This window comes from Chroicocephalus ridibundus, chromosome Z (assembly GCF_963924245.1).
Source record: "Chroicocephalus ridibundus chromosome Z, bChrRid1.1, whole genome shotgun sequence".
NCBI lineage: Eukaryota > Metazoa > Chordata > Aves > Charadriiformes > Laridae > Chroicocephalus > Chroicocephalus ridibundus.
The window spans coordinates 57,852,268-57,879,902 of record NC_086316.1 but is presented as its reverse complement, the minus strand read 5'-3'; the positions used below and the strand labels follow the sequence as shown (position 1 = coordinate 57,879,902).

The 27,635-nt window shown below is 39.4% G+C and overlaps 1 protein-coding gene across 5 annotated transcripts in view; it reads left to right on the top strand.

Moving 5' to 3' along the window:
* Window positions 1–27,635, top strand: part of DOCK8 (dedicator of cytokinesis 8) — a 94,082-nt gene that overhangs the window by 17,655 nt on the left and 48,792 nt on the right. For 2 of the 5 annotated variants that reach the window (XM_063320365.1, XM_063320364.1), the window contains exons 2-14: window positions 591–693; window positions 4,900–5,075; window positions 8,138–8,209; window positions 12,245–12,368; window positions 12,593–12,805; window positions 13,349–13,434; window positions 13,983–14,049; window positions 14,285–14,434; window positions 15,370–15,450; window positions 16,255–16,414; window positions 17,024–17,163; window positions 17,396–17,489; window positions 18,633–18,795. In XM_063320365.1, the coding sequence (XP_063176435.1) occupies window positions 591–693; window positions 4,900–5,075; window positions 8,138–8,209; window positions 12,245–12,368; window positions 12,593–12,805; window positions 13,349–13,434; window positions 13,983–14,049; window positions 14,285–14,434; window positions 15,370–15,450; window positions 16,255–16,414; window positions 17,024–17,163; window positions 17,396–17,489; window positions 18,633–18,795 (1,629 nt within the window). Of the gene's footprint in view, window positions 1–590; window positions 694–1,652; window positions 1,752–4,899; window positions 5,076–8,137; window positions 8,210–12,244; window positions 12,369–12,592; window positions 12,806–13,348; window positions 13,435–13,982; window positions 14,050–14,284; window positions 14,435–15,369; window positions 15,451–16,254; window positions 16,415–17,023; window positions 17,164–17,395; window positions 17,490–18,632; window positions 18,796–27,635 lie in introns of those variants that run through there. The other 3 variants (XM_063320366.1, XM_063320367.1, XM_063320369.1) reach the window with 3 other exon arrangements.

The window sequence follows — 27,635 nt, the reverse complement described above, 5'->3', positions numbered from 1 at the left end:
CATTGAAATTGGTTAATTAGCACTTAAGAAGTCTTTTTCTCAAGCGTTCAGCTGATACAATATATGCTGATTTTTAAATTCGTGCTTTGGTTTGTCTTCTGCTTTTCACAGCAGACTGCATTATTAATGTAAGTCTGGGTTTACATTGTTCAGTGCTTGGTCCTGTCTTGTTTTTATCCGTTGGTCAATTACTAGTTCATTAAAATATTTACCTCTGTGATATTCATTTTTCTTTCTCTGCAGTATTATCCTGTATCTTTGCTTCGCAGAAATGAATCTGCAAGTACTGCTGTACAAGTTCCAGTCACACTTCATTTAAGGGCAAGGTTATTGCATCTTGCATAGCCGTTCCCAGTTACGAGGGCTGCAATATAATGATAGAAATCTGTTGGAAGAGTGTCAGAATCTTAATTATATAGGACTGCTAATGTTTTTTGAGGTTTGCATCAAACAAGACAAGAAGAGCCTAGAACATAATCAAAATACATTTCTAACCACTGGGACAAGAGACTAAATTGGCTAAAGCCTGGCATTTGCAATTTTTATGGGGATAATTGTAATTATAAGGGTTTTTCTCTGCTTAATTAAAGGCACTCCTCTGCAGAAATAAGAAAGCAATTTACTCTCCAACCAGGCTTTGCACAGTTCTGTCAACGAAGCTTAAGTACCCCTGGCTTTTCTTCTCTTCACCTGGTAAGTTCTGGGTTTATCTTCTTTACACAGGTTTGGCATCTGCATTGCTTAAAGTTTTTAGGGTAAATTAAGTGATCTTCCTAAGTTGTCTTGCTTTCCACTGGCTTCTGCCTGAAGCTGTTAAAAAATACTCCCTGGTGAGCTGAGGAAATTATGCATTTGAAAAAAATTAGAATGGTTCTTGGAGCCTGAGATAGACAGTCTTTCTGCATACTACTGTAAATCAAAGTTAATTAGTAAGTGTTGGAGTATATTAAATCCTTTCCTGGCTGGAAACTTTCAATTCCATCAAGTAAATGCATTGTGTGGTGATCACAAATGATTTGCAAAAGGAGGTCAGTGAATAAAGAGAAATAAAGAAAGGTCGAGGCTCAGCTGGTTGGCTTAATACACCATTTCCAAAGCTAGCAGCAGAGGCAGCACACTGACCTGTTTACCAGTGCTGTAGAGTAAGCAAGTTAAGTGAGAAATGCCAAAGTATGCCCTGATTGACACAGATATAATTGAGTCAACTGTTATGTGCCTCCGAATCATCTTCAGCCTTCCACATGTAATCCCCCTCTAAAGAAGTCAGACCATATGACACTGCCCTTATGACAAAGGGAAAAACTGCACGATCTTTTTAATGGCCTTTCAGGAGAATGGGTCTTCTGCAAACATACTACGAGATAAATAAAAATGACTGAGATTTTGATGGTCTCCATCTTCCTACCCTTTCAATTTTTTCTTCTTTTTGTGAGACACAGTAAGTAGAAGCAGGAAAAGTCTTTGTGCACCAGCAATTGTGAAAAATGTAAAACACTAGATGTAAGCAGTGACTTCCTGTGTGTTGGGGCCTCCCGCCACTACTCACTTCCTTAATCTGAAATGCTGTGGTGTTTTAACTTGTTCCTTGCGGTTATTCAGCCTGGGGAGGCTACGTCCCTTCTTCTACATGCAGACAACTGCTTTTGCTCTTGAGAAACTTGATAACATTTGATTTACTGAGTATTACGCCGTAGCTGCCATTTTGTGTGCTGTCACAATCTACATGCCTCTTATCCGTCATCCTTAAAAAGGTACGTTTGCAGTAATGATTTGTGGCATTTTCTGTAGAGTAATTAGTTTTGCACACTTGTATAATGTGTGAAAAGGAGCATTGGCTTCACAGTTGAAACAGAATTTCTGTTTCCTTTGATGATTTGCACCAGTTGTTAGGGAGACCATTAGCCTCCATCTGCATTTATGTTTTCCACCATCTTTTTTACATTAGTATCTAATTTACAATAGCCAAAAGCACACATTCCTAGTGACTAAAGATAGTCATTAACACTTCAACTAGAAAAAATTAGAAGACATAATGAAATGTGATGGATTTGACTTGTCAGAATGGAAAAGTGAGATTTCTGAAAGGAAATGCTATGCTTAATCAAAAATTAGATTGTATTAATCAAAAATGTTTTGCATGCAAAACATTATGTCTTCAGCAACTGAAAAGATGTGATATGCTTTTGTATACTTTAAGCTGTGTTTTACTTTAATATTTAGTTATTTTTTTAGTAGATATTCATATATATATATGTATATCTCCACTAACGTAATGTTTTACCCACTGTCAGTACAGTAAGTGAACATCAAGGATATTATGTTAACAATTAATAAAAAATCCATAGCTAATAAAGATCACTATTTACTCATAATGGTTAATCCAGGATGCTCAGCGCTACACCAGGTACAAAACAGAGACAGTGCTTAACCCAAAAATTTACTAACAGCACAGTGTATTTCTTCAGCTGGCTGCCTCATGTTTTGCTGGACTTACTGTTGGGTTTAGGTTTTCCCTTTGGATAAAAGAGCAAAGAGAGAGATTTTCTCAAAGGTGTTTTCAGAAAATCCAATCGATCCCTTAAATATAGAGGCAGATGGGTGAGCTCGGAGACTTTAGTTTTGCAGAGACCAATACAGTTTCCCTATAAAAGGGGAACCTGGGGCAGGCAGTGGTGGTTGGGTGTGTTCAAGGTCACTACTACATCATTTGCAGGAGTATTTACCACATCTGTTTTTTTCAAAAGTTTAAATTGGTTTGCTTCTCCTAGACGTTTTTACAGATTTCCTCTAAAGATGTGTTACTATCTGCCAGATGTTTCTGGATTTTTATTAGCTGAATAACTTCCTCACTTATATTTCCAGAACACTAAAAAGGCTCCAAAACTCATATTTACCACTAGCAAGTTTTAATTCGTCTTCCTATCTACAGTGACTGACGTGGCATATTATGTGTGAGCCATTTTAGTTCAGAGTTACCCAGAGCTTTGCCACCGTTGAGCACCTTTGCGTGTTTCATAAATTGTGGAATTCATCATTTTCCTATTGAACTAAAATTCCTGATGTTGTGGGTATAACACTGTTGTGTGCAGAGGTCACTTCATGCTCAGGCAAAAATCCCGTCAACTTCCATGAGAGACTTGCACGAGTAGGACTCCCTAATAATGAGTGAAGACTTCGTGATTTTAGCCCACAGATTTTACCTGTACAGAAGAACACTGGAGTATAAGGAGCATAGCTCCAGAGCACATGTTGATGAGACAGTAGCCACAGTAACATTGAATATAAAGTCAGTATTGACATCATTTATTTTTCCCACACCCCATCAACAGCACCATAGAGATGGACCTTCTGATCTATATTCAGACTATTTATCACTGGAAGCTTCAAAAGGCACTCTTGTGAAAGGTATTTGCACTAATCAGTGCGATGCAATCCTTGCTCTTTACATACAAGGATGATTTGATAGCTATTTTTTGCTAAAATTCTTCCTACTAGTAAATAAGTTATTCCAGTTCTATTATTGTAATGCTCTGTTTTTCTGTGCTCTTACTGCACTGAGGTGTCCTCGGCCTTTTGTGGAACTCACAGAACACAAACTATAGATTTTCTAAAACTGTAGATTTTTTTACTTGTCAAGAAAATTAACAATATGAAATGCTGTGTACTCAACTGGAGAGATCTTTTATTTTCTAAACATATACAGCCTATTTTTGTTGGCTATATAGCAAGTAAAATAATTTTCTGTTTTATCTATACATAGAATAACATATACTTTTAACATATGAAGTCACATTTATGTGTATGTGGAACATTTCTAGGTACCATATCGAACAAGATTTTCTGCCTCTGTTTTTGAGACTAAGCAGATAAAAAGGGCCAGACAGCTTCATAGCGTGTATGAGCGGCAGAGCTTGCACTTGTTAAACTGTTCTGATCAGACATTCTGTGTAAGAATGGCTGATTAAATGTAGTCAGGCACAACTGTTCTCTATCAAGGTGTGATGCCATGTGCTGTAGAAATGGTGGATATCTAAGGTTTGCGATAATAACTTTAGTAGTTCATAGAAGCAGTTCATAACTGCACCTTTTGTGCAGTTACTGTATTAAACCTTGAAAAATCCAATAAAGTTAGAACTCCAATAAAATGCAAACGAGTAACATTCAGAGATGGAAAACAATAATTTCTTCTGATTTGGGGTGTATCTTGTCCTCAACTTTGTTTGGAGTCAAAAGTACACAGCATTTCTAATACTCAATATCTTTCAGGCACAGCACCTCAAATAAGTCCCATCTTCATGGTGGCAGCCATGGTGCATATAGTTGGTCCTTATCTCAGTATAACTTCTGAGATTTACTGCTTTGGCCTCATTATTTCTAGTGCCTTTCATCACTTGTCCTATAGGGTCCATTGGCAGCTCCCTGCCAGCTGGTGCTGCCTGTCACTATCATTTTGGTCCCCTGCCCTTGTTCTCTGTTGTTCCTGCTCATGTCTGCCTTTTTGATAACCCTGATTAATACCATGGATTGGACAAGGGGGACGGAGTGTACTTCATGGGAATCCAGCAGAGCACATCTGAGGGCATATAGGACGTACCTCAGTCAGTGCTCCTTCTACCAGCATATAGGAAAGCTCAACAGAAAAAATAGGTGCAAATTTGGATTTAGGTGTAGTATCTTCCACTTCTTCTTTGTGCTTTAAAACTTTGCTTTCTCTGTTCTTTATTCAGCTGAATGTTTCATTAGCAAATTTTCCCTGCATTAAATGCACTGTATATAGCCTGTTTCCGATGTTTAATAAATAATGGGACAATAACAAGAATTAAATAAATAACCCTAAATTACACTATTAAGAAAAATCTTCCGTTGTTAAAATAAACACCTCTCTATTTCTTCCATTAGCCTTCCTTTTATGACGCAGTAGACCCAGTAGATTTTGAAGGCTTCCTAATGACGCGGCTGAACAACTCGGACTCAGAACTAGCACAAGAACTTGGTGACTTTCCTGAAGATGACTTGGACATTGTCTTTACACCCAAAGAATGCAGGACTTTGCAACCTTCTATGCCAGAAGATGGGTAAGGAGACTTTCTCCCTCTCTGAAATGTTTCAGGTTTAAAAATAGTTTTGAAGATGTTGATCCAAACACCTCAGTCTGACATCCATCCATACGTTATGCACTGACTGAACTTAAAACATTTGAACTTCGACATTGATTCTGTTAGGCCTCTTTGCACACTTAAAATTATGCAAGTGCTTACGTGACTTCCTGAGCTAGCTGGTAGTGGCACAAGTGAGGTAGGCATAGACCAGGTAGAAGAATAAAGAAAGGCAGGAGGGTAGTACGAAAAATAATTTTGTAGCTGTGACTCCAGAGGTGGAAGCTGATTCTGATCATGTACTAAGCATAGGATTGAGAGGGTTTTCTTTTTTCTTTTTTCTTTTTTCTTTTTTCTTTTCTCTTTTCTTTTCTTTTTTTTTTTTTTTTGCCAGCTATGTGTTGCATGGCATTGATCAGATCATGAAGCATCTCTTTCTCAGTACCTTTCTTGCTTAAATGGGGGGAAATACTTCATATTTCACTAGGTTTGGGGGAAAATAAAAGTGTTAATTTCTAGTGTAGGAGTCACTTTTGGTCTCAGGCTGACATTAATGAAATAATTAGGAAGCTTTCCACTATTTTCAACAGCTTTTAAATTAAAATAGGTAGCATGCGTTGATACCAGTGCTCGGCCATCCTGGAAATATTTAAGCTGGTTTGATAAACAAACTATGGGCAATTGAATTTTTCAGCATGAGAAAAAGAGATGCATTGGAGAGTTTTCTGATGGAGTTTAGTAGTCATATGCATTGTATACAAAATACTCTTGCAGGATTTTTTCACTGTAAATGGTACCTTCAGGTAGAACCACAAAGACCTACTGAGTTTTGCAAGCAGTATCAGTCAGGTAAACATGAAGTCAGCACCAGTTTAGCCTCAAACTGCTATGTCTGCAAAGACAGCTAACTGTGCAACATGTTTGGGATGGGGGGCTGGCTCCTTCCAGCATATTCAGGAAATGAAGGGCATAGTCTATATTCTCTGCTGTGCTGAACCTGGACACTGAAGGGACAAAAGAGGCTTAGCTTATGATGTCCTGGCTCACGGGGTAGGTCTACATCCCCCTATTCTCCTGCAGAAGTTGTTATAGCCTGCTCTAATTTATAGCAGCCAGCTGTGTAAACTAGAATCCTACAGAACAGCGGTGTTCGTCAGTGTTTTCTGCCCAGCATACCAAATGCAATGAGGCTAAGCAGGAACCATAGTTTATATGACTTTTGCTGACTGTGGACTAGCTGAGAACCCCTGTTTCTAAGCAAGGTCTGAGCCTGCAAGTTCCTTCTTGGCCCAATACACCCCTCAGGAAGTTCAGGAGAGCAAAGGCGGTAAGAGACAAGGTGCCATGCTGGGTCATGTGAGAATTCTTTAAACCATACACCACCCAGGGGACTTCGTAACATTTGCACAAAAGGTGATTTTCACTTATAATTACTAATGGAAAATTTTCCAGTCTTTATCATTAATTTTTGTTTGGCTGTGGACGGGGGAGAGGGAATGGATGTGGGAGACAGTGAGTATTTTGGTGCTTGAAGTTTGTATTTATTAAAATTATAGGAAAAAATAGTAAAAAATTACACAACTTTGAAAAGAGATTTAAAAGATAAGATGACCATTTCTCCCCTGTTTCCAAGGTTACTTCCCAGCATGAGTGCTGGTTTAAACAACAGTTTTCTATTTGTTCTCCAGTAGGAGAACATGTAGACTCGTGTTGTACAGTCAGTTTTAAGCTTGATTTGCACAACAGTGATGTTCAGGATTTTGTAAGGAGTCTGTGGCAAAGCCCAAATAGTCAACACCAACAAATATGCTTTCAGCAGATTTTTTTTACACAACAGCTTCCCATTTAGTGTTCCCACTGCTGTTATGGATACTAGTGCTTTCAGAGAAAATCCTGGTCAAGGATGCCAGGGTGTGTTAGGGAAGCTGAGAGCTCGGGAGGCGCATGCACCAAAGACTCGCCTGCAGGTGATGCAGTCTGTGATGTCTTCCTGCACGAGAGCAGGAAGCAGGTACCACCAACCAAACTGGGTTAATGTGCTGCCTGCTTGCAAACATACGTCCCATCTGAACCAGATGCAGTAGGTGACCATGTGCTGTGTCAGTCCACCAGTGGCAGGGGCACACAGCAGTCCATACCGGCCAAGGCTCTGTCCTGCGGTGCACACGTGAACCTGTCTTGGTAATCAGTTGATTACTTGGTAGTCAGTTGCAAATCTGTTAAGAGTTCTGGGTGGAAAGTGCTAATAAGTATCATACCTCTCACCCATGCCTGCATTGCATGTGTATCCTACTCTTTTACTCACTTGGAATTAGAGTACTAACAAGTGATTTTGGCACAGGTCACTAAAATTTTTACAATAGGGGTAGGGGAATTATGCTACAACATCAAGACAGCAAATTCAGAGTCATCAACTTTATCTTATAATATTTCAGTTCCAATCAGTATCCAGTCTATCAGACAGCGCTGACAACCCCCTACATTAAATGAGACTTACTTGAAAATCATAAAATTAAATTATAATATATTCTTAGATCTTGAAGTTTTATTATGCTATCTGATTAAAAGTGTAAGGTCCGTTTTTAGAATTTACTTCATTTCTATGAGAAAGAGAAAATTACACCAAAAACATACAGGAGACTATGTATTTGCAAGAGTCCAGAAGCTGAAGCCTCTGGAAAAATATCTCTGTATGTTGAGACTTGTTATCAGTTTTTGAAAATCACAAAGATGGATACCTACCTGGTTTTATAGCAACATCGGTCTTATATTAATGAAATGCATAGTATGGCAAATAGTTACAACTGTTAAATGTACATTTGTTAATTTATAAACACAGTAACAAAAACCTGCATTGGGGAATTCATGCAGTACACAGGATTCTTGAAATCTCAAACAATAGTTTACCAGTAAAATAAATATACAGGAGAGGACTAATAGAGAGGCCTTTTCCTGAACAGTGTGTTTAGATAAATTTTCTTTGTCCTTAAGGTGTGACTTAGGTATTAAATATTTACAATATTTTGTTGCTTTTTCCCCAGGGTTGAACTGGACTCACATGTCAGAGACTGTGTTCAGACGTATATCCGGGAATGGCTGATTGTGAATAGAAAGTAAGCTACATACAAGTAAATAAAATAGAAAATAACTTATTTGCCAGAGAGGAGATGCTCCTAAAGAATAATGATTTGAGTCGGTGAATGAAGACAAAAAATGACTTTTCAGTAGTATATATAACTATATAGTTTTGTTTGACTTGGTGGGCTATAGCTAAATATTGTCACATCTGCTTCTCAACTATCAGGCACTCTGGAAATTAACTGGGAAAAAATTCACATTTACTGTCTGTAATGATGATTTAACTAAATCACGAATTTCATCACACTAAAAGGAAAGATAACAGGGATAAAGACTATATTTGTATGCTCTTCATTTTCCCCTCCAAGCCCTGAAAACTCGACACGATCTGATTTTTAATGGTGTCTTAAAACGAAATGGAGTGCAAGTAGCAAAAGAATGAGGATTATGGGATTTCCCAGCAGTGATTGATTGTATTCATGGGATTATTAGTGTAACATCCAACTTTACTATTTTACATCAGTAAATGATATTTGCATTTGGGGTCAGTGTAACTTAACACACAGAACTGGACCTGTAGTCCTTACAAGTGACTTAATTTATTTTCCTTTCCTTTCCTTTATTTTGTTTTGTTTTGTCTTATTTTATTTTATTATTCCATTCCATTCCATTCCATTCCATTCCATTCCATTCCATTCCATTCCATTCCATTCCATGTATTAAATGTGAAAGGAATTCTGTTAGTGTTTTCTGTGTGGGAGTGTCTGTTCCCAGACTCTCAGGGATGCCCTGTGCCAGTGGAGCTCACCTCCTTCCCCATCAGCTTCTCCCCGTTCTTCAGAGAGAGGTCTTTGGAGCTCTGTTTTTCTGTGCCACTTCCTGTTCACCCCCTCCTGTGCTCATGCCCCGGTCTTGAGAAGCCGTAGTAGCACATTTGCTGCCATTTCATTGTGCTCCGTCACCCACCCTTGCTACTCTCTATTTTTCTGACATGATGTACATCAGTAGTCAGTGCATTACGGTTGACTTCTGGTGACTGTAAAGGAATTGCATTGTTTAATTGTGCAACTTGTGCAGGGACGGAGCAGCCGCTGAGGGTTATTAAGAGACTTCCTCCGGGGGTGCTGATGAAATTGATTGAGTTCTCAGAACTGTTCCACAGTGAGTCACTAAAAATAAGCTAGCGGGTTTTGCAGGCTCTCCACCTGCATTGCTCAGAACATGGGTGCTAGCTCTTTCACGCAGTGTTGTTCTGAGTGTGCTGTAAAGAGACAGCTTTGTCTGTGCACACGATTAGGGTGCAACCAGTAAAGCAAGTGAGGTGAAAAGTAGAACATAGCTATTTTTGCACTTGTGTGTGCTTGTAAAAATGTGAATGGAGCCGTAGAAATACACATGCGTGAAAAGATTTGTCATGTGTTTTACCATTTCATTCATTCAGGTAAGGCAAATCAGCATTCAAAAACTTTGTCAAGCAGTTGAGTCTGCGGTAAACATGATGAAGGGCCCTGTCAGAGACCTGAGCTTTGGTGGCTGTGGCTAACAAAGAAAACAAATTATTAAAAATTGCAAAGAACAAGATAGTGTAAAAGATGCTGCGGTGTCACATAAACCAGTGATAGATTGTTTTTGGGAGGCTCATGTTGTGCTTGGACACTATTTCAAAAGCAGATATGAGACAAAGAAAAGACATTACGAGAGAAGTGAGAAAAAGTAGTTGTAGAAAGCTTTGCATTGTTTTGAGAAATGCTGGAAAAACTGTAGTTGCCCACCTGGGAGACAAAGATTCATAGGACGGGTTGCTGAACATGTGGTCTGCTTGTCCTGGTTTGAGGTAAAACAGAACCAACTTTTTGTTCAGTAATTTTACTTCTTAGCTAGGCCTCTTCTAACTCTCTGAAATTAACAGCACGTTGTGTCTAAAATGGTTCATTCAGAGTGATAAGAGTTTGTGCCAAGGAATGGTATGCACAGGGGCTCTTGATTGTACTTATTGCTATAACAACCAAGGTCAGCTAATTTCGTTATTTGCCCCGTTGGAGGGTCAGAAACGGAAAGCATAGAAGGGTCCCACCTGCGGGGAGGAGTGGACAGGACAGGTGACCCAAAATTGACCAACAGGGGTATTCCATCCCATCTGCCCCATGCTCAGTATGAACAGCTGAGGGACCAAAGGGTCAACTCTCTTCCTTCAATGGCCGATGTCTGGGGAGGACCCTCCCTGTTCATCTGCCTTTGATCCCGATCAGTGTGTTCCTGACTCCAACTCTGGAACCCGGTTCCCACCCATCGCTGAGCCCAGCCTGGGACTTCCCCAGTGCCTGCCGGTGACATCATCCTGGGAGTTTAATATGGTTTTGTATATACTGTATCTATCTCATTATTTTCCTTTTTATTTTACTATTAATATTTCATTAAAGTAGTTTAGTTTCTTCTAAACTCAAAAATCTCTCTTTACCTCTCCCCCTCTTCCCCATGCACGAGAGGCTGAGGGGGAGCATCTGTCGCCGGCCATTGGCCAATTTGGCCAAAACCACGACACTGGTGAGCCATGGATGAGAGGATTGTGTAAGTGACTTTCATCCATTCATGGATGTGAAGGTTCAGAACAGGATATTGAAGAGTCTTCAGCGGGTGACATGAGCAGAGGTGGTCCTCATGCCCCAGACATGTTTTTATCAGAGGCTGAATGGGACACTTGTTCCTTGTCAGTTTCTCCTTTCAGTTGTCCTTTGTTCCTTTTCCTTGTCCTGTTTTCTTAATTCACTGTGTGGCCATTAAATTGATGTGTGCACCAAAAGCAGGGTTTGCCTCTTGGTGAGTTTTAATTTCTACTGTGCTTTTCAAAATAAATAAACAATATAAAAAAATTTTCCAGGAATACTTCAGGGGAAAGGCATCCCTAGCGTGGCTTGTACACCACAGGGAAAATGTGATCTCAGGTACATAATGTTTGTCACCAGAGGTAGTCAAAAAATAATCAGCAAAACCTCTTTTGGATGCCAAAATGTCTTAAACTCGTGCAGAATTTCTGTCTTTCATTCTGGATTATTAAGGCAGTTCCAAAACAAGGTCATATACAAGGAGAGCTGGGATTGTGTCTTTTATGACTTCAGTTTTCATTTGCAGTGAACTGGTAAACGATTAAAATGCAAACAATTAAAATTAAAACACATCAGAGCATATAATTCTGTTACTCCCAAAATGTAATAAAAAGGTGTCTCCCTGATCAATAATTGCTTATCATGGTGTCTTTATGAAAGTACTCAGATGTTTAGACACTGCTTTGGGAGTGTTATGGAAAGGAAAATGAAAGAAGCAGGATACTGTAACTAAGAATGCTAATTGCAAGAAGGCCATCACAGGATTTAGTTGATTGCAAGGAGGCCATCACAGGATTTAGCTGATTGCACACTAAAGTGGAAGTAATAGAGCTCTGGATGCATCTGGTATCTTTTTTCAGGGTACCTGCTCTTTTTTCCATCTACCACAAAAATGTAGTTTGAAATTGGTGCCTTGATGCAAAATTTTGGGAGGTTGCCAGCGGAGAAGGTTATGTTGTGCCATAGCAATAGCCCTCTTCAAAAGCAGGCTTCCTGTGAGAGGTGTAGATGGTTGTGTATGATTAACTTGGGATACCAGCTAGGTCCAGGAGAAGAGCAGTAAGCTCCTTGATGTATGATTGCAGGAGCAAAGAGCCAGCCACGAGATAAGTGATCCTGATCTGTGTTCTTAAGGTCACTGAAATAATCACCGTGTCTGATGGGGAGCTTGGAGCTGAATTTGTACCTAGGTCAGGTTGTGCTGCAGTCTCAGGCTCACAGTCTAAGCAAAAGTGTTCTGGATGAATTTTCTTCCTTTTAAAACCATTCCTAATATACATGATAGAGTTGCAGGGGTGTGATAAAACAATTAAGCATTGTGAAATGTCACATTGTTGCGTAAAAGCTGTGCTGCATTGCTCTTTTGCACAATAATGTTTCCAGTTGCTTATTATTTTTTTAAATTTTTCTTTTCTGTTTTATTTTCCCTTAACTCCTCCTCATGGTGTCCTGACTTGCCCGTGAAAGGAACCAGGGGAATCCAGATACTTGTAGCCTGAAAAACAAGGGATCCCGAAAAGATTTTCACAAGACGCTTCAAAAACAAACGTTTGAATCGGAAACATTGGATTCAGGTGATGCAAACTTTCAGGTACGTTTTCTTTACTTTGGGAAAAATGATCCAATACGGCAACTTTCCTCAAAGAGGAAGGGATCCTCAGGTGTCCATAATGGTGTCAAGGGAAGAGCCGTGCTTGCCATTTGGCCTCATGGCAGAGGTGGCGTTAAGGCCTCTCTCTGCCAGACAAGCAGGAGATGTTTCATGAGCCACCCAGTGTCCACGCCACAGCTCGCCATTTTGTTGCTTCCCGGCAGGCGGGACCCAGACAGGTCCCCGGGCTCCCCGAGGAGGCCTCAAGGACAACCCTCGCCTCCTCCGACTTCGACCTGCGCAGCCTGCAGCCGGACCCCCGCCTGGAGAACCTGCTGCGGCACCTCAGCGCCGAGGAGTTCGAGAGGCAGAACGAGGAGGCACGGCGCACCAACCGGCACGCCGAGCTCCTCGCCCTCTACCCCTCCGTGGACGAGGTGAGATGGGAGGCCAATGGGACCACAAGCCTCCCTGAGCTGCCTGCCGCAGGCGTCTTTATGGTTAAAGCTGTGCCACGGTTGAAAAACAGGGTTTGTGGCCCAGGGTACGTGTCTCCCTTGGATAATAACATGGCGAAGGCATGTCACCATGGGCTCCTGTCAGCTCTCTGGAAGGTGTGTTCAGGGGGTTGTACTTGGACTTGTGGTGTTGCCTGGGGCTTCCTCTCACCTCCCTCGCTGGGGGTCAGGCCCCACGCTGGTGATACGGTTGTGTGGGTGTGTTACTCCTTGCTGTAACTCTTGCTTAGGGCCCAGAAGTGTAAATATTCAGTGTAAATGCCAGATGCGGGTCAGAAGTGTAAATGTACAGAAACTGGAATACATTTCCTTTCATCTCTGAGGAGATAAAGGGCCTGCTGAGTGGGGGGAGGTGCTAGTCTGTACCAGTGGCCCAGTTAATGTCACATAAAGGTTTTATGTAAGTTTGTAAATTTACACTTGTTTTAATTAAGTATGACTAGAATAACTGTTTAATGATAGGAAGATGCAGTGGAGATACGGCCGGTGCCAGACCGCCCAAAGGAACATCTGGGCAACAGGATTTTGGTGAAGCTGCAGACTCTGAAGTAAGTATCCTTCACAAGCCTTGCTCACCATTTCTCAGTTCCTGCCAGTGTACTGCTGCCAACACTGCTACGCCACGGCAGGTGTCCTGTTCAGCGTTTACATGCCTGCTTGTAGTGGACGACTATATCTATCCATCATTACGGAAGTCTTTAATTTGTCAGGGTAAAAAGGAGTTGTGAATGAGCCCAAATTCTGTATTTCCAACAAGCTAGATTGGTCTCCCTAGATGCTACTGGACTTGATAAGCAGAAAAAAAAATCAAGAACAGTATGATTGTTTTTACCTGATATCTGAGACCACCTTTCTGACAAATTTAGAAAATACATTGTATGCAGTTTACTTCCCTTCTTTTTCTCTTGAAATCATCTAATAAAATGCACTTTAAAAAAAGTCCTCCAGGCTTTGGGAGAGCTTAGGTCTGGAACAAAATATGTCTCCTTGTTTTCTAATGGAAGCACCAGTCAAAATATAGCCCTTTCATTTTTTTATTATACAGAGCCATAAGAGTGCAGTATTAATCAGTGTCCTGTGTGTCTTTCCTTAACAGGTTTGATATAGAGATTGAGCCTTTGTTTGCATGCATAGCTCTCTATGATATAAAAGAAAGGAAAAAGGTAAGCGTGCATACAGTATTTTTGTTCAGTTGGCTTGGGTTTTTATTTCTGGAAAAATTGCAAAATCCATGAAACTTTTTCACGCATGCAGTCTGAGCCAGGATTTTTTTTATTCAGTCAGTCACATGCTTGCATTTGTTTATTTTGTAGTTCTAGTTACTACTTTTGACTAATTTCAAAATATATTTGATGCATTTTTGCTTTGCAATACATTTTAATTCTTTTTCTTTCCAAGATCTCAGAAAATTTTCATTGTGACCTCAACCCTGATTCACTAAGAGGATTCTTGCGTTCCCATACACCCTCCATTGACTTGTCTACTCAGGCAAGATCAGCAGTATTTTCTGTCACTTATCCCTCATCGGATATATACCTAGTAATAAAGGTACGTTACAGTGCTACTTCAAGACCATTCTGCCTGTTCCCAATTGTGCTTGTTGAGCTGACAAACATGAGTTTCCTGTAGCTGAGATTAATTTTGATAGATTTTAATAGTATATGTGCAGGTGTCCACTGCTATGTCTCACTCCAATGCTAAGAAGGTATATTGATAACCCTGTGTTAAAGTTCTACTAAGTATTTAGAATTTCCTACCTCTGCCTAAGGGAAATTTAAAGTAAAGTGAAATAAGCCATTTAAAAAAAAATAATTACATTTTATGGAGTTTTTTTGGCTTTGGTTTAATGTACTTTGCATCATTTTGTTTATTTAATTCTGAAACTGAGTTTCCCTGAGAGCATAGTATCCTGGGGTGCATTAAAAAGAGCATGGCCAGCAGGTGGAGGGAGGTCATCCTCCCCGTCTACTCTGCCCTTGTGAGGATGCACCTGGATTACTGTGTCCAGTTCTGGGCTCCCCAGTTCAAGAAAGAAAAGGAACTACTGGGGAGAGTCCAGTGGAGGGCTACAAAGATGATCAAGGGACTGGAGCGCCTCTCTGCGTTGCTGTCCAACCTGCTCTAGGTGAACCTGCTTTGGCAGGGGGCTGGACCAGATGATCTCCACCATCCCTTCCAACCCCTAGCATTCTGTGATTCTGGATTCTATGAAGCACTTCACTTGGAATGTGTTAATTTTCCTGATTTCAATAAAAATGCAGTAGTACCTGATTGACAGTGTTGTCACATACATATTTTCTGCTTTCTAACAAACCAGATGGAAAACCAGGAGAAGGTTTAGTATCGATTACTCCATAAAGACAGTTTTAAGAATTCTATATCGCGCCTTTAGGTGTGCTTCTTTGTATTGCTAGAGAACGAACATGTTACTATTTGGGTGATGTTTTTTCTTTGTGAGTGTCTTATTTTACTGCTTTTTGTAGATAGAAAAAGTGCTTCAGCAAGGAGAAATTGGAGACTGTGCAGAACCCTACATGGTTCTTAAAGAAAGTGAGGCTGGTAAGGTAAGTAAATAATTACAAAGAGTGTTTAGAGCAAAAAATGGATGCACAAGAAAAAAAAAAAAAAAAAACAACAGAGAAAGAGCAGACCCTTTGGAATAGGACAGAATCCCAAGAACATTGGGGAGGAAGCCAGTCGATGCATCCATGGCGCAAGGAGTCTGGTGTCTGTGGCCAATAGGAAGACGGCACAAGAAGGCAAGGTGCACTTCCATTACTGACGCCTTTGGAAATCAATACTGACCAAGTCTTGAGTCATGAAGCAGACAGGGGTGAGCAAAGGACATGAAAATGCAATGTGGAGTTAGCAGAAATATTTGTACCTCAGAGACAACCTGTTGTAGTGTGTATGTGGCCTGTTCAGTGCTGTCATCCATAGATAACCTGAGCTCTGTTCAAGGAATTCATGGACATTTGCTTCTCTGGAGCAGACTGACAATGTTTGCTGGACTTCCACATGTCTCTCACCTTTAAAATATTGCTTTCAGTAGAATATTGTTTCTGTATCTGACGAAGGAAGTAGAACCTGCTAACGTTTCATGGTGATTGTTCATGCCTGGCTTGAGGGTCACTGCAAAAAGATCAGTGTTCTCCATTTCCGTAATGAAAATGAACTCATTGAAAATAAATGAGAAGTGAATGTACAAATCAAACCGCTATGATCCTGACAGTGATGTAGCAAGAAAACATGAGAGATAAGAATGCAAATTATTTACTGAACTGTAAATATGTAATTTCCATTTTGATCTATAGTAGCATTAAAATAACTGATTGCTTTTTAAACAATCTTCATTTTCTTTGTCTTAGACAAAAGAAAAGATTGAAAAACTGAAAGCTCAAGCTGAATCCTTTTGTCAGCGGTTGGGGAAATACAGAATGCCATTCGCCTGGATTCCCATAAGCCTAACTAATTTCTTCAACCTTTCAACACTTGAACGAGAAATACCTGAGGCTGAAGGTTTAAATGGTAGTTGTTTAACTTTTCTAACTAATGCCAAGTGACTCTTTGGTAGGACTGTGCATAGGAAACAATGTCATTTACTCTGGCATCAAGAGTGAAGAGCAGATTCAAATTCACATTTTCTCAGCCTTCCTTTTCAGTGCTACAAACAACTTAATATGCTCACTGTTTCATCTCTGCATATTTATTTTTATGTATGATAAATATTTTTCCATGTTTTAAGTCCAATTCTGGTTGAAGACTGGCTTTGTAGAAGTAAAACTGCCTTTGCCATAAGGAGTTCATTTGCAATACAGGGCGATCGAAACACATATTATCTTAGTTTCAAGAGTATACAGGACCATTGGTCAACAACATTGACCAATGTGCTTTATAACCCACAAACTAAAAATTCAAATAAGCTTGTTCTGTGCAGTAGAAGTAATGTCACCTCACTAGGTGTACCCTGGCATTATGCTATTTCACATAGTCTGAAATAAAAGTAGTGAAATGTTTTAGGTACTCTCTCTGTCCTCTGATGTTTCTGGGAAGTTGTGCATTTCTAGTGTATTCTGGTAGTCTTTGTACTGAAGCAACACAAAGCAAGTTGATGTTTCATTTAATTTTCCTTTGAAGGGAAAGGATCCACCGGTGACAAGAGGGCAACACTGCTACAGGCAAGAAGACTTTCTGAAAGAAGTCTCAGCTCAGAGGACAGCTATCCAGTATCAAACTTTAAAACAATTTCTCTGACCCTCAACACCTTCTTTAAACAGGTACTGAATAGTCTTTATTTCTGATTGCCTACGACATTTTTCATCTATGTAATGTGAACTGTGTTGGGACAAGTTACCAGTGATGTTCATGTGGCGACAGAGAATAACTGCTGCCAAGTAGGCAGTAATCCACTTGCTTTGCATGCCTGAAGGACATGGGTCACTCAGAAGCTTTTCTCAGTGTTATGGAGTATTGTTGTAAAGGCACTGATTTTTGTCTTTCTCCTGGTAGGAAGGAGACAGGCTCAGTGATGAAGATCTGTTCAAATTCTTAGCTGATTTCAAAAGATCGTCTTCCTTGCAGAGAAGAATTAAGACTTTACCAGGTATATAACTCATTTTTGTATGGAAATAAATTTTCTCCCCTAAATTGTTCTGTAAATTCCAACCCCAAAATATAATTAACTTGGGTTTTAAGTCTATAGTATGTGCTATTGTGGAACCGCCTGAGTCCCCAGTGTCTGCCTGAGCGCACATGCTTTTGAGGTTTCTTTTCTGTAGGAGTGAGTATGGAAATCTATGTTTAGCTTGATATTCTAAAATTATTTCCTTTCCTTCGTAATTTACAGTGTATCTATCTGCTCGATGTCTTTTGTTATTCAAACTGTTCGAAGACAGCGCTTTAAAGCAGACTTCTAAGATCCTTGCTATTCCTGCAATATTTTTAAATGGTCATATTTTACAGAAGGAGATTAAAATCTGTACACATTTCATCTTATTTGGGTATTTGGGTCAGTGTTAGCTAACAAAGTAGAGATAGTGTTTGGCTACTGTCAAAAACCGGACCAGCTTATTTTTTCTTTTTGCATAAATTACAGCTCAAGCTCTTCTGGGTTGTAGAGGAACCTTAGAACAAAAATTAACTAAGTGCAAAGCTGTTTTGCCTTTTTAGCTGATTGCCAGAAATGACAAGTCTGAGTTCCCCACATAGTTTTCACTTATCACAACAGAGAATTTACATTGAAAGTCTAGTCATACTTGGGTAAACGGTATTATTATCAGTATTAACTGTTTAACTGCTCACCACAGCAAGCCTGGCTTCCCTGGTGGGCGGTGTCTACTTTGGCAGAGATTAACTAGAGCAGAATCTGAGTGGAGGAGTGAGAGAGAACTGTATTAGACAGCTGCCCTTTTATCTTTTATTTGTCTCCCAGACAAGTTTTATATTATTTGTGTGTGAAAGCTACTAGAACATCAACCCAGTATATGATATTCCTTCTTTCTTTCCTGTTTCTTTGAAATTGTACAGGGTAGACATAAAAAGCTATATATTGGCCTGATGTGGAGGTTACTTCTTGTGCATCTTTCTACACCTATGCTTTCATTCTCATGCAGCCTTTAAGCCAAAGATTCAGTTCTTATTTCTGCACTGTTGCTATGTAACCTCATACATTGTTTTCATTTTTGTTTTATAATGCATTTGTTATGTTTTATATTTTTTGCTGACATTTAGTGATTTTTTTTTTAAGGAACACTTAAACTGGAGATTTCCCCAGCTCCAGAAAACCTTGGGTTTTGTCTGACACCAGAATTACTACCAGTGAAGCCATTTCCAGAAAACCGTAATCGTCCTCACAAAGAGATTTTGGAATTCCCAATTAGAGAAGTGTATGTTCCTCATACAATTTACAGGTAAGAAATAACATATATTTTTTAAATTCTTAAGATCCATTTTCAAAAATAATTGTGATTTAGATATATTTTTTTCAGAAATAGAAACTAAAAATATTTTTTTTAATGTTAAAGATTATGCATTAGGATGATTATTTAATCTTACTAGCCATTACAAGATGAAACACCTGCAGGATGTTCTATAGTGTATTTACTATTCTAATTATGTTGTCCTTTGAAAATTTTTCTAAAATGTCAAAAGAACCCTAACAGCTCTTATTGACCTGGCATATATATATCTTTTATGTATTTTTTTCACAGTAGATCTTAGTATCATTTTTAATAGTTTTGGTAAATGTTTGTGCTGTGTGGTTTCTACTGTTAATTTGAGTCATCTGAGCATCTGAGCAAGTAACGTGTTGCTCTGTGTACTTTTTCACCATGACAAGGACTCTAGGCTATGTTGTTTCTTTTCTTAAATCTGTTCTATCCTGATTGTTTCAAGAAGACCATGGTGTTCATTAGCATGCAACTGAGCAATTCCCGTAATTTCTTCGTGGTCTGGCATATCTGAGCCTCCAAGAAGAAAAGCCTATCAAAAGAATGTGCTTCAACATGTTTGTGCAGCATAGTAGTGCTAGTGAACAGTGATACTGATAACAGCTAACTACCAAGAATTCAAAACGGGTGTATTGCAGTATTATAGATACAGAAATACTAGCTTTCACGTAACCATTGTGTTAGTGAAGGCATGGAAGTAAAGCAGAATGCTTCTTACAACAGTAGTTGATGCTATTCTAAGGGAGTTTTCTGATCCCTAAAACATCAGGTAGGTACTAAATTAGTGTCAAATATGTGACCATCAGTAAGGAATCACAGAATGAAGGAGCTGAATAAAGGGATGTAAATCTTACTCACTTCTTGCAGCAGAGATTAGCAAAGAGCCAGATCTCCCACACATTCACCTGACCCCACCCAGGACAGGAGAAGGGAAGGCTAAGACTTGTGGTTCAGTACAACTCAGAACTGCAATACTGCAGACTAATTTATCCTGGGGAGATGCTCCACAACTTCACAGGAAACTGGAGAGCCAGTGAGGCTGTTAGTGACACCTGGATTAGGGTCTCAGCTTTGAAGGAAAGCAAAAACAGGAAGTGGCATCTTATCTCACGATAACAACTTGCCACGTGGTGTCAGCAGGGGAATAAGTAAGTAAGCTGGTTTGGATAGGCCCTTATTAGAAGTTTTGGAGGAGTTACTCCTGGGCTGTGCTGTGAATCTGTGATATTAAAACTCCTGAGGGCAGTTTCTTTGCGCTCTCGGCACCAGAATGCTAAAATGCAGAAGGTTGTGGTACTTCTGTCTTCTCTGTGTATCAAAGACGGAAATGAATGTCTCCCACCACCACCACCCCCTTCCCCCCCATTTTTAGGGGGTTTATGCAGACATTTTTATAGGGGAAGTAGTTTTTATACAATTAATAATGCAAATGTAAATGAACTTGAGTAATGACACCTTTTAAAAAAATACAAAAATAAGATGGAATTTTAACTTTCCTATTCATTGTCTGGCCCCAGTAAGGAGTAGCATGTGTCAACTCTAGTGTGCAGCCTGGTAGTGTCTAAGGGTGTGCTTTTGAAAATGGAAAGCATTAGCAATGCCTGTATTGCTGAGCTAGAAAGAGAGTTGAGCACAGAATATTCTCTCTTTAGTTCTCACCAAGGTAAACTCCTGCAGACAGACTTCATGAATATCAAAGCCACCATGCTGAAAATTAATTTGTGCATCTCCTGAAGCAAGTTTGGGTGTCTCCACACAGTATTCTTCAGTTGCTAGGGTGTCTGTGTTGAATACATTCACCTACATTAGAAGAAATGCTTGCTAGCTATAGCTCAACTGTTGCACTCTTTGTGCAAGAGTTCACAGCCAGCATGCTTAGTCTCTACAGGCTTTTTGGGCTCTGTTTTGATTTTCATGCTAAGTAAAAGTCGTGGTAACAAAACAGAGTAGGATCTGTCCGGCCTAACCTGTAACAATGAAGAGAATAACTATAAAGAATATTTGCCTTCATAAATCTTTACCTTAATTAGTGAATCAACGTGTGATGACACAACTGACATACCATAAGTAATGTTATGCTGTAAACTGCTGTAAACTGTAACTCAATCAGTTAATAAGCAAATTAAACCCTAAAGACAATTAGTTAGATACACTGGGGAAATGGTGAAAAAAAAATGCAGAAATGCTAGGTCATGGTTCAATTGCCTTGTGACAACAAACACATTTGGAGTGAGAAAGGGGATTCGCCAACTGAAACTGTTAATGAACTTCAGCATAGTTCCCCAGAATGTCAGACGAGGCAGCTTTGCAAACATTATGAAACAGCAGGGTCTAGAACTTGGAGGGGTCCAGGAAGTAACACTTGTGTTTGCACAGTGCTGTTGGAAGCACCTTCTTTTCCCACAAGCTGGAATCACCTGGCCGCATCTGAGATGCTTTTGCCACATAATTGTGCCAGTGCTCTGTTTGGCGAGCAAAAGCATCGTTAGGGAACGTAGGCCAACGTATTTGCTTAATTTAACTGGCATGCAATTTTCCTTGCTTACTTCTCCGCATGGTGAATACTGTTTTGAGCCTGAGATTAGACTAACCTATGCAAAGTAACTCTGAATTTGAATAGAGACAGATATTAAGGGTTTCACATTATTTTATTCCCTTGCTCTAATCTAAAAAGTAGAACCATCCTGTTTTAATTAAGCGATGTGCTAGCCCTTAGTCATAACTGAATGTCATGGTCTGCTAGTGTGTTACAGGTGATTTAATGTTTCCTAATTTTTTATTTTAAGTCTGCAAATAATTTTTTTTTACCAGTGCTATAGATTTAGATAACAAGAGAATGAAAAATGGATAAAATAATTACCTGTTTTCTATTAATGTTACCATGAATGTAAGAGAAGGTTACACATAGAAATGGACTTAAAAAACATAGAAATGAAAACTTAGAAAAATAGAGTCTGGTAAGGTCTTACTGGCATAATAATACCTCTACACATGTCCAGACAGATGCTAATAAAGCATCTAGTTTCATTTTTTCTCCTGAATGTTTAAAAGAAATGCAAAGATTTTGTTTACTTGGGTTGGTGGGGTTTTTTGACAATGTAAGATATTTCAAAGGAAAAACTTTTTTTTTTTTTTTTTAAATAATAACTTCTTCCTTTGTCATAGGAGAAGCAGAGTCTTCTGTTATAGTCTTTGAACTTAGCTCTTGCTAGTTTTTATACTGGTGTAATGCCATTATTTTAAATGATGTTGTTTCTGATTTATGACAGAGAGATCAGCCAGCCCCTTTCTGTGTGCACTGTGAAATTGAGCACTTCTTTTTGTTGTGTACCTACATTTCTTTAATAAAAATAGTTCCCTGAAAATGTCAAAACATTCCAAGATTTATTTCTTTCAATACCCTTCTATTCTTAATAGGAAAAATCATATAATTTAAAGATTGTTTATCATTTTATTTTCTCATGAAATATAAATGAAAATGATGCTGCTTACTGCCACTATGAATTGTTGGTGCTGAGAAAGAGGGATTTGTCCCATCGCTTCATCAGTAACTCAGCTTAACCAGGCACAGAAGTCCTGTCTTTGCTAGGGGAAGAGCCTAATGCTTAGGGGATTTTCGAAGGGAGCGGGGGAAAAACCCCTCTCCTTTGCTGCTTTGTTTCATTTAATTGCAAACCACCTGTCACTGTACTAAGGCTCGCTGTAGTATGCAGTGTCAGCTGGAGGCCTGCTTTGGTGGTATTCATTCTACCCCATCCTTGACTAGTTTTGTGCAAGGGAAGACTATTGATGTATAATGGTCTGTTATTCCCATTACTGCCATCACAGTATTATCTACTCCTTTCCGCCTCTCTCCCCGTGGAATCTGGAGAGACCACAGTAGTCCTGTGCATCTTCTACAAGGCCATTGCTCTAGTTTTGTGCTGGTTGGAGACGCTGGCACTTCTAACTTCTTTTTCAGAGTAAACAAAGTGGAGATTAGTATTGCTCTGTTGTGCACAGGTGAAGGAAATAGCTTAACCTAGCAGTGAGTGCAACACTGAATGCTCACCTTCCTCACAAGAAAGAAGCTACAACTGAAAACACAACAGACATAAGAAGTGTGAGGGGCCTACCTTTCCAGATGTTTTTGAATGAAAGCATCTTCTTCACTCATTTGGTTTTGCTGCAGCTCCACTTTAGCAGGTTGTGGCTTGTGCTTTGGTCTTGCATGAATGTCTTAAGAAAAAATGAAGCTACTCTGACCACTGACACTGCCTCTGGTTAGGTAATAGAGTGCTGAATGTTGTCCTTTTGTAAAGAGCTCCCAGTCAGGACAGTTAGAATCACATTCCTTTCCATGCCTGCAGATTTTTTTGTTAACCTCAGGACACTGTGCTTTCTCCTTCAAACAATTTGTCTGCTTTTCACTGGAATGAAAATGCTCCAGTAACTTCATAGAAGCATTGTTAATAGTGCTGGATTACTGGTAGTAGTAGGTGGCTTCCCTTGTGGTAAGAATAGATGGCTTCTTTAGCTTAGGTCTGCAGGGCACTGAGAGAGAGAGGACATCAATTTTCCCACTGGACTTTTTTTTTCCCTCTTGCTTGATAAATTGTTACTTTGAGGTGTACAATTTAGAGAAGAGGCATCACTCAAGAGCAGTGCAGTTTGTCAGTATAGCTTCCACCTTCCCAGGTCAGGATGGGGGAGTGTGTAAATACATCAGTGAGACAATTAAAACAATTCCAGGTTCCACCTCTTGACTTCTAGCTGCATAGATCTTGCATGCTGCTGAAACCTATGTCATTCACTAAGGTTTTTAAGCATTTTCAGCTGAAGTTTTAGAAGTGCATGGTGTCTGCGGAAACAAGATGATCCTGGTAAGTATGAAATATTGCCTCACATTAGCTAACACATGTAACTTCAGGGGGACACATTAACAGTATTTTGGGAAGATATGGTATGCTATTAGCACTCCTTCACTGTGTCATTTATTAATTAAATACATTAAGACGAAATTATCTCACCACAGTTCTCAGCTGTATTGTCAGATTTCATATAGGTTCACTATTATATGCATAAATGTGGTATGTCAGAAATTTCACTCTTTGATTATAGGGGTTCAGTGAGAATTTTGGGATAGAGCTTTACCTCTGTTTACACAGCTGGAGGAATCACAGCTCCTGGGATGGCGAATGGATGTATAAAATACAGCCCTATGGTATAGTTACTATCTTCCTTTTTCAGCTTTTCATACTTCATTCAGGCAAGTGGGCACTGCTTTATGTGCCCAACTACCATCTTGTTATTACAGCATCTTGATATTGCAATAGTTGATTCCTGGTGGATATCCACTCATTTTATCCACTTCAATAACACTGCCACTCACGATTTAATAATACTGTAACCAGCAGAGGAAGTGAGGGTATTGTCAATGGAACAGTGGGTTTAGTTTGGTAGAACACTGCAAAACATGGAGGACAGAGACATCAGAAGGTCGTATAATTCCTTTGATTTTCGTATTTGAAAACTTTAAAATTGTTTTACGTGTAACTTCTGAAAAAGATGATATAAAGTAGGCAATTGTGGGTCAGAAAGTTACCTATGTTTGCATATTAGAAAATCAATATCATATGTAAGAAATTTTTTTGTTGGTGATTTTTATGATTCACAAAATCTCCATTTTTGCCTTTGGTCTTGGTTTTCAAACACATGATGTCATTGATTACTCGTTGGCAAAATTTGATATTTCAAGTAATGGTAGGTCAGTTCAATGATGTATAATGAATAACAATGAGTCCTGGAGTGAAAGCTATTAAAATTTTAGTCTGACTTGACTCTAAGCCTTATGTCACATTTAAATTTAGAAATATCTATTTTCTTATTATAAATTTGTGATTTGAATCTGCAGAAATCTGATGTTTTGAGTCATCCTTCCACTCAGTTCTTGTGGTGACTTTTTTTTTGTGTTGACTAAACCTTTAATAAAAAATTTATTAAGGTTTTCACAGCAATGCTAATGGACAGAATAAAGTGAAAATCACCCTCAGCCTAAATTTAATGAGGATCTGATCACTGACTCTTTAGATGATTCTTAATTTTAGCAACATGAGAAAAATCATTCAAACTATTATCCAAATTATCCATACAAAGATACAGGATATATGACACATATACATCCTCTTGAAGGTGACATGGTGAAGTTACATCATTGTGTTATTTGTTCTAGGCAGTGGCTGACTAGGACAGGTTTCCACCTGTGGTAAAGTGTTTGGGATTTGCATTATAATTTTCAAGCTCACCCAACAAAAGTGTACAGGAATCACCAAAGATTGAAAATTTTAACTAATGGGTGTATCAGGTTTTGTTTCTGGTACTGTAAGTATTAAATGGCAATGTTAACCTATCCATCACAGTTCACCTATAGAACATTTGTGGTTTTTAACTGTAGTGACTATTTGCACATATATTGGCTTTTGCTATGTATGGCCTTCTTGTCACCGTCACCAATGAGCATGCCTAATATTCATTAGAAGTTTAAGCTGCACTTGTTGACGCCTCACATGTTGTGTAACTTAGCAAGGAGAAGGATTTTACTACATCATACATATGCACAACTAATAATTACAAACAGGGAATATTCAATGAGAAGGGTCATGGACTTGAAAGTTGAAAGATTTCATTTTGGCAGAAGATAGGTCTGCACTGCTTGGCCGTGGGAAGTGATCAAATCACCAATGCTAATTCCCATGGAAGTGTAAGAAGGTCAGCAAATTCAAATGAGAAATGCTGCGTGGTGTCCTGTGTCAGGCTAAGTGGACCCTTGGCTTTCCCAGCAAGTAACTGATTCTGAAGTAGCTTATCTTATCATCCCTCTGCTGGGTCAGTCTCCAACCCAGAGAAGCTGTCTGGATCCATGCCTTACGCAGGACTCTGCTGTCCTGTGGAGCTCTGGTCTCAGTGAAGTTGCGTGCTCTTCCGTGGCCATACTGACTCCTGAGTAGCTCTTTTGCTTTTTGTAAGCACATCTGACTATATTCACTTTGTGTAGGGAGAGTGAGGGGAGAAGTTTAATCACACTGAGCAACAGTAATTGCTGTGGCATGTTGCTTGAATATTTCTGCTCAGCAGAGAGCCTCAAGGGAGACACAATGCCTCCTGGAGCTCACCGTGTCCTTATGGGCATGCTAGCTGTGCCATTATTTAAAATACAGCAGTATATGCTGCCCCGACACTTCCACTAACTGCAGTGTGGAAGTGCTTCTTGTCACTGCTTCCTCTCAGGCTTTTGGAGGGTACAGATCTGGCAGGCAGTAGCACTTACGCGGTGATCAGCAATGGGTCTACAATTTGTGCCTGTGTGAAGGAACCTCTTTTGATCATCTTCCCACCTTCCTGCTTTAAAAAATCAGTCATCACTTTCATCTCTGCAGGGTATCCAGAGTCAGTATTTGCCTCTGTTCTTCCTCAGTGCTGATGGGTTTAATACATATGTAAGCAAGATCCCTAAAACTGCTTCAGCATAAATGGCACAAGCTTTAGCTCTTCGGTACAGTACTTGCTGGAATAATGCTTCCTTGGTTGCGTAGTCAGCAGAGAGCTCTCTGTTTGTGATTTTACATATCTTTCATCTCAAGTCATATCTAAATGTAAAATCCAGTGCTCAGGGACATTATATGGATTTGTGACATCTTCTGCTGGGCTGCAGATTAATGAAGCAATGACTGGATTATGCAGCCTGCCCTACATGTATTTCTTCACCTCTGGCAGATGTAATATTTATAATATCCTTCATTTAATATGTCATTCCCCCAAGCATAATTCAGTGGAGGTTACCAATATATTTCTCTCTTTCACTTAGCTTTTCCTAATATCATCTTGGAGAGAATTTGGCAGAACAGAAATTGCATTTAAGAAGGCAAGAAAGAAAATGCATTGGTGTGGCCAGGAGTACTATTCTGAACAAAGGGAAAGGCAAGCTAGATGCTAGTTTGCTTGCTAAGGCATGCCGTGGCCCATGTAGCATGTGTTGGTTAGCAGAGTAGCTTGGACTGTGTAGCTGAAGAGTATTGTCACCTCATGACACATGGCAATAAGGAGAATCAACCACAGTTTTCTAGGTCTTGGGATACAACAAATGGAAGATGGACTTGTCTGACTTAATGACAACATTCTCCAAAGCTGCTCCACATTTTCAGCTGACAACGGTGCTGAGGAAATATCTGTGATAAGTACAGAGCGGTTTGTGTGTAGCTTCTGACCGTCACAGACAAAAAGAAAGCATGAAAGCCCATGAGTAGTTCTCACTGTTTCTCACTGGAAGCCACTATGCTTCCATCAACATTAGTCTTATTCCTTACACTCAGAGGACAAACAGTGAGAATCCTATCCAGACTGGGAAAATGAGACATTAAATAGACATAATCGTAATACCAGAATGTGTGTAAACCAGGTGAAGCTGAAATCTCAGACTTGCCATAGACTTCACTGGAGAAAAATATTTCTACAAACATTTTGACTCCTCTAGCAGAATTGTTAGGTTTTGAAGTTGGAAGACCACCTATGCTGCCAAATTCCCAAGGGAAATTAAAGGTACTTCTTAAGTCTAGTGATCTAGCTTTGTACAGAATCTAGTAAACAGCAAAGTATGCTGTATTTTAAGGCATTATTTATATTCATTACTAAACAACATCTGTTTCTAGAATTATAGTTCAAAATTTCTTGTTTTCATTTGCTCTGGTTCATTGATACTGCTGTTTGAATCTAGAAATATATGTCACTTTATTGCTATAAGCTAGGAATGTATGAACTTCAGTTGT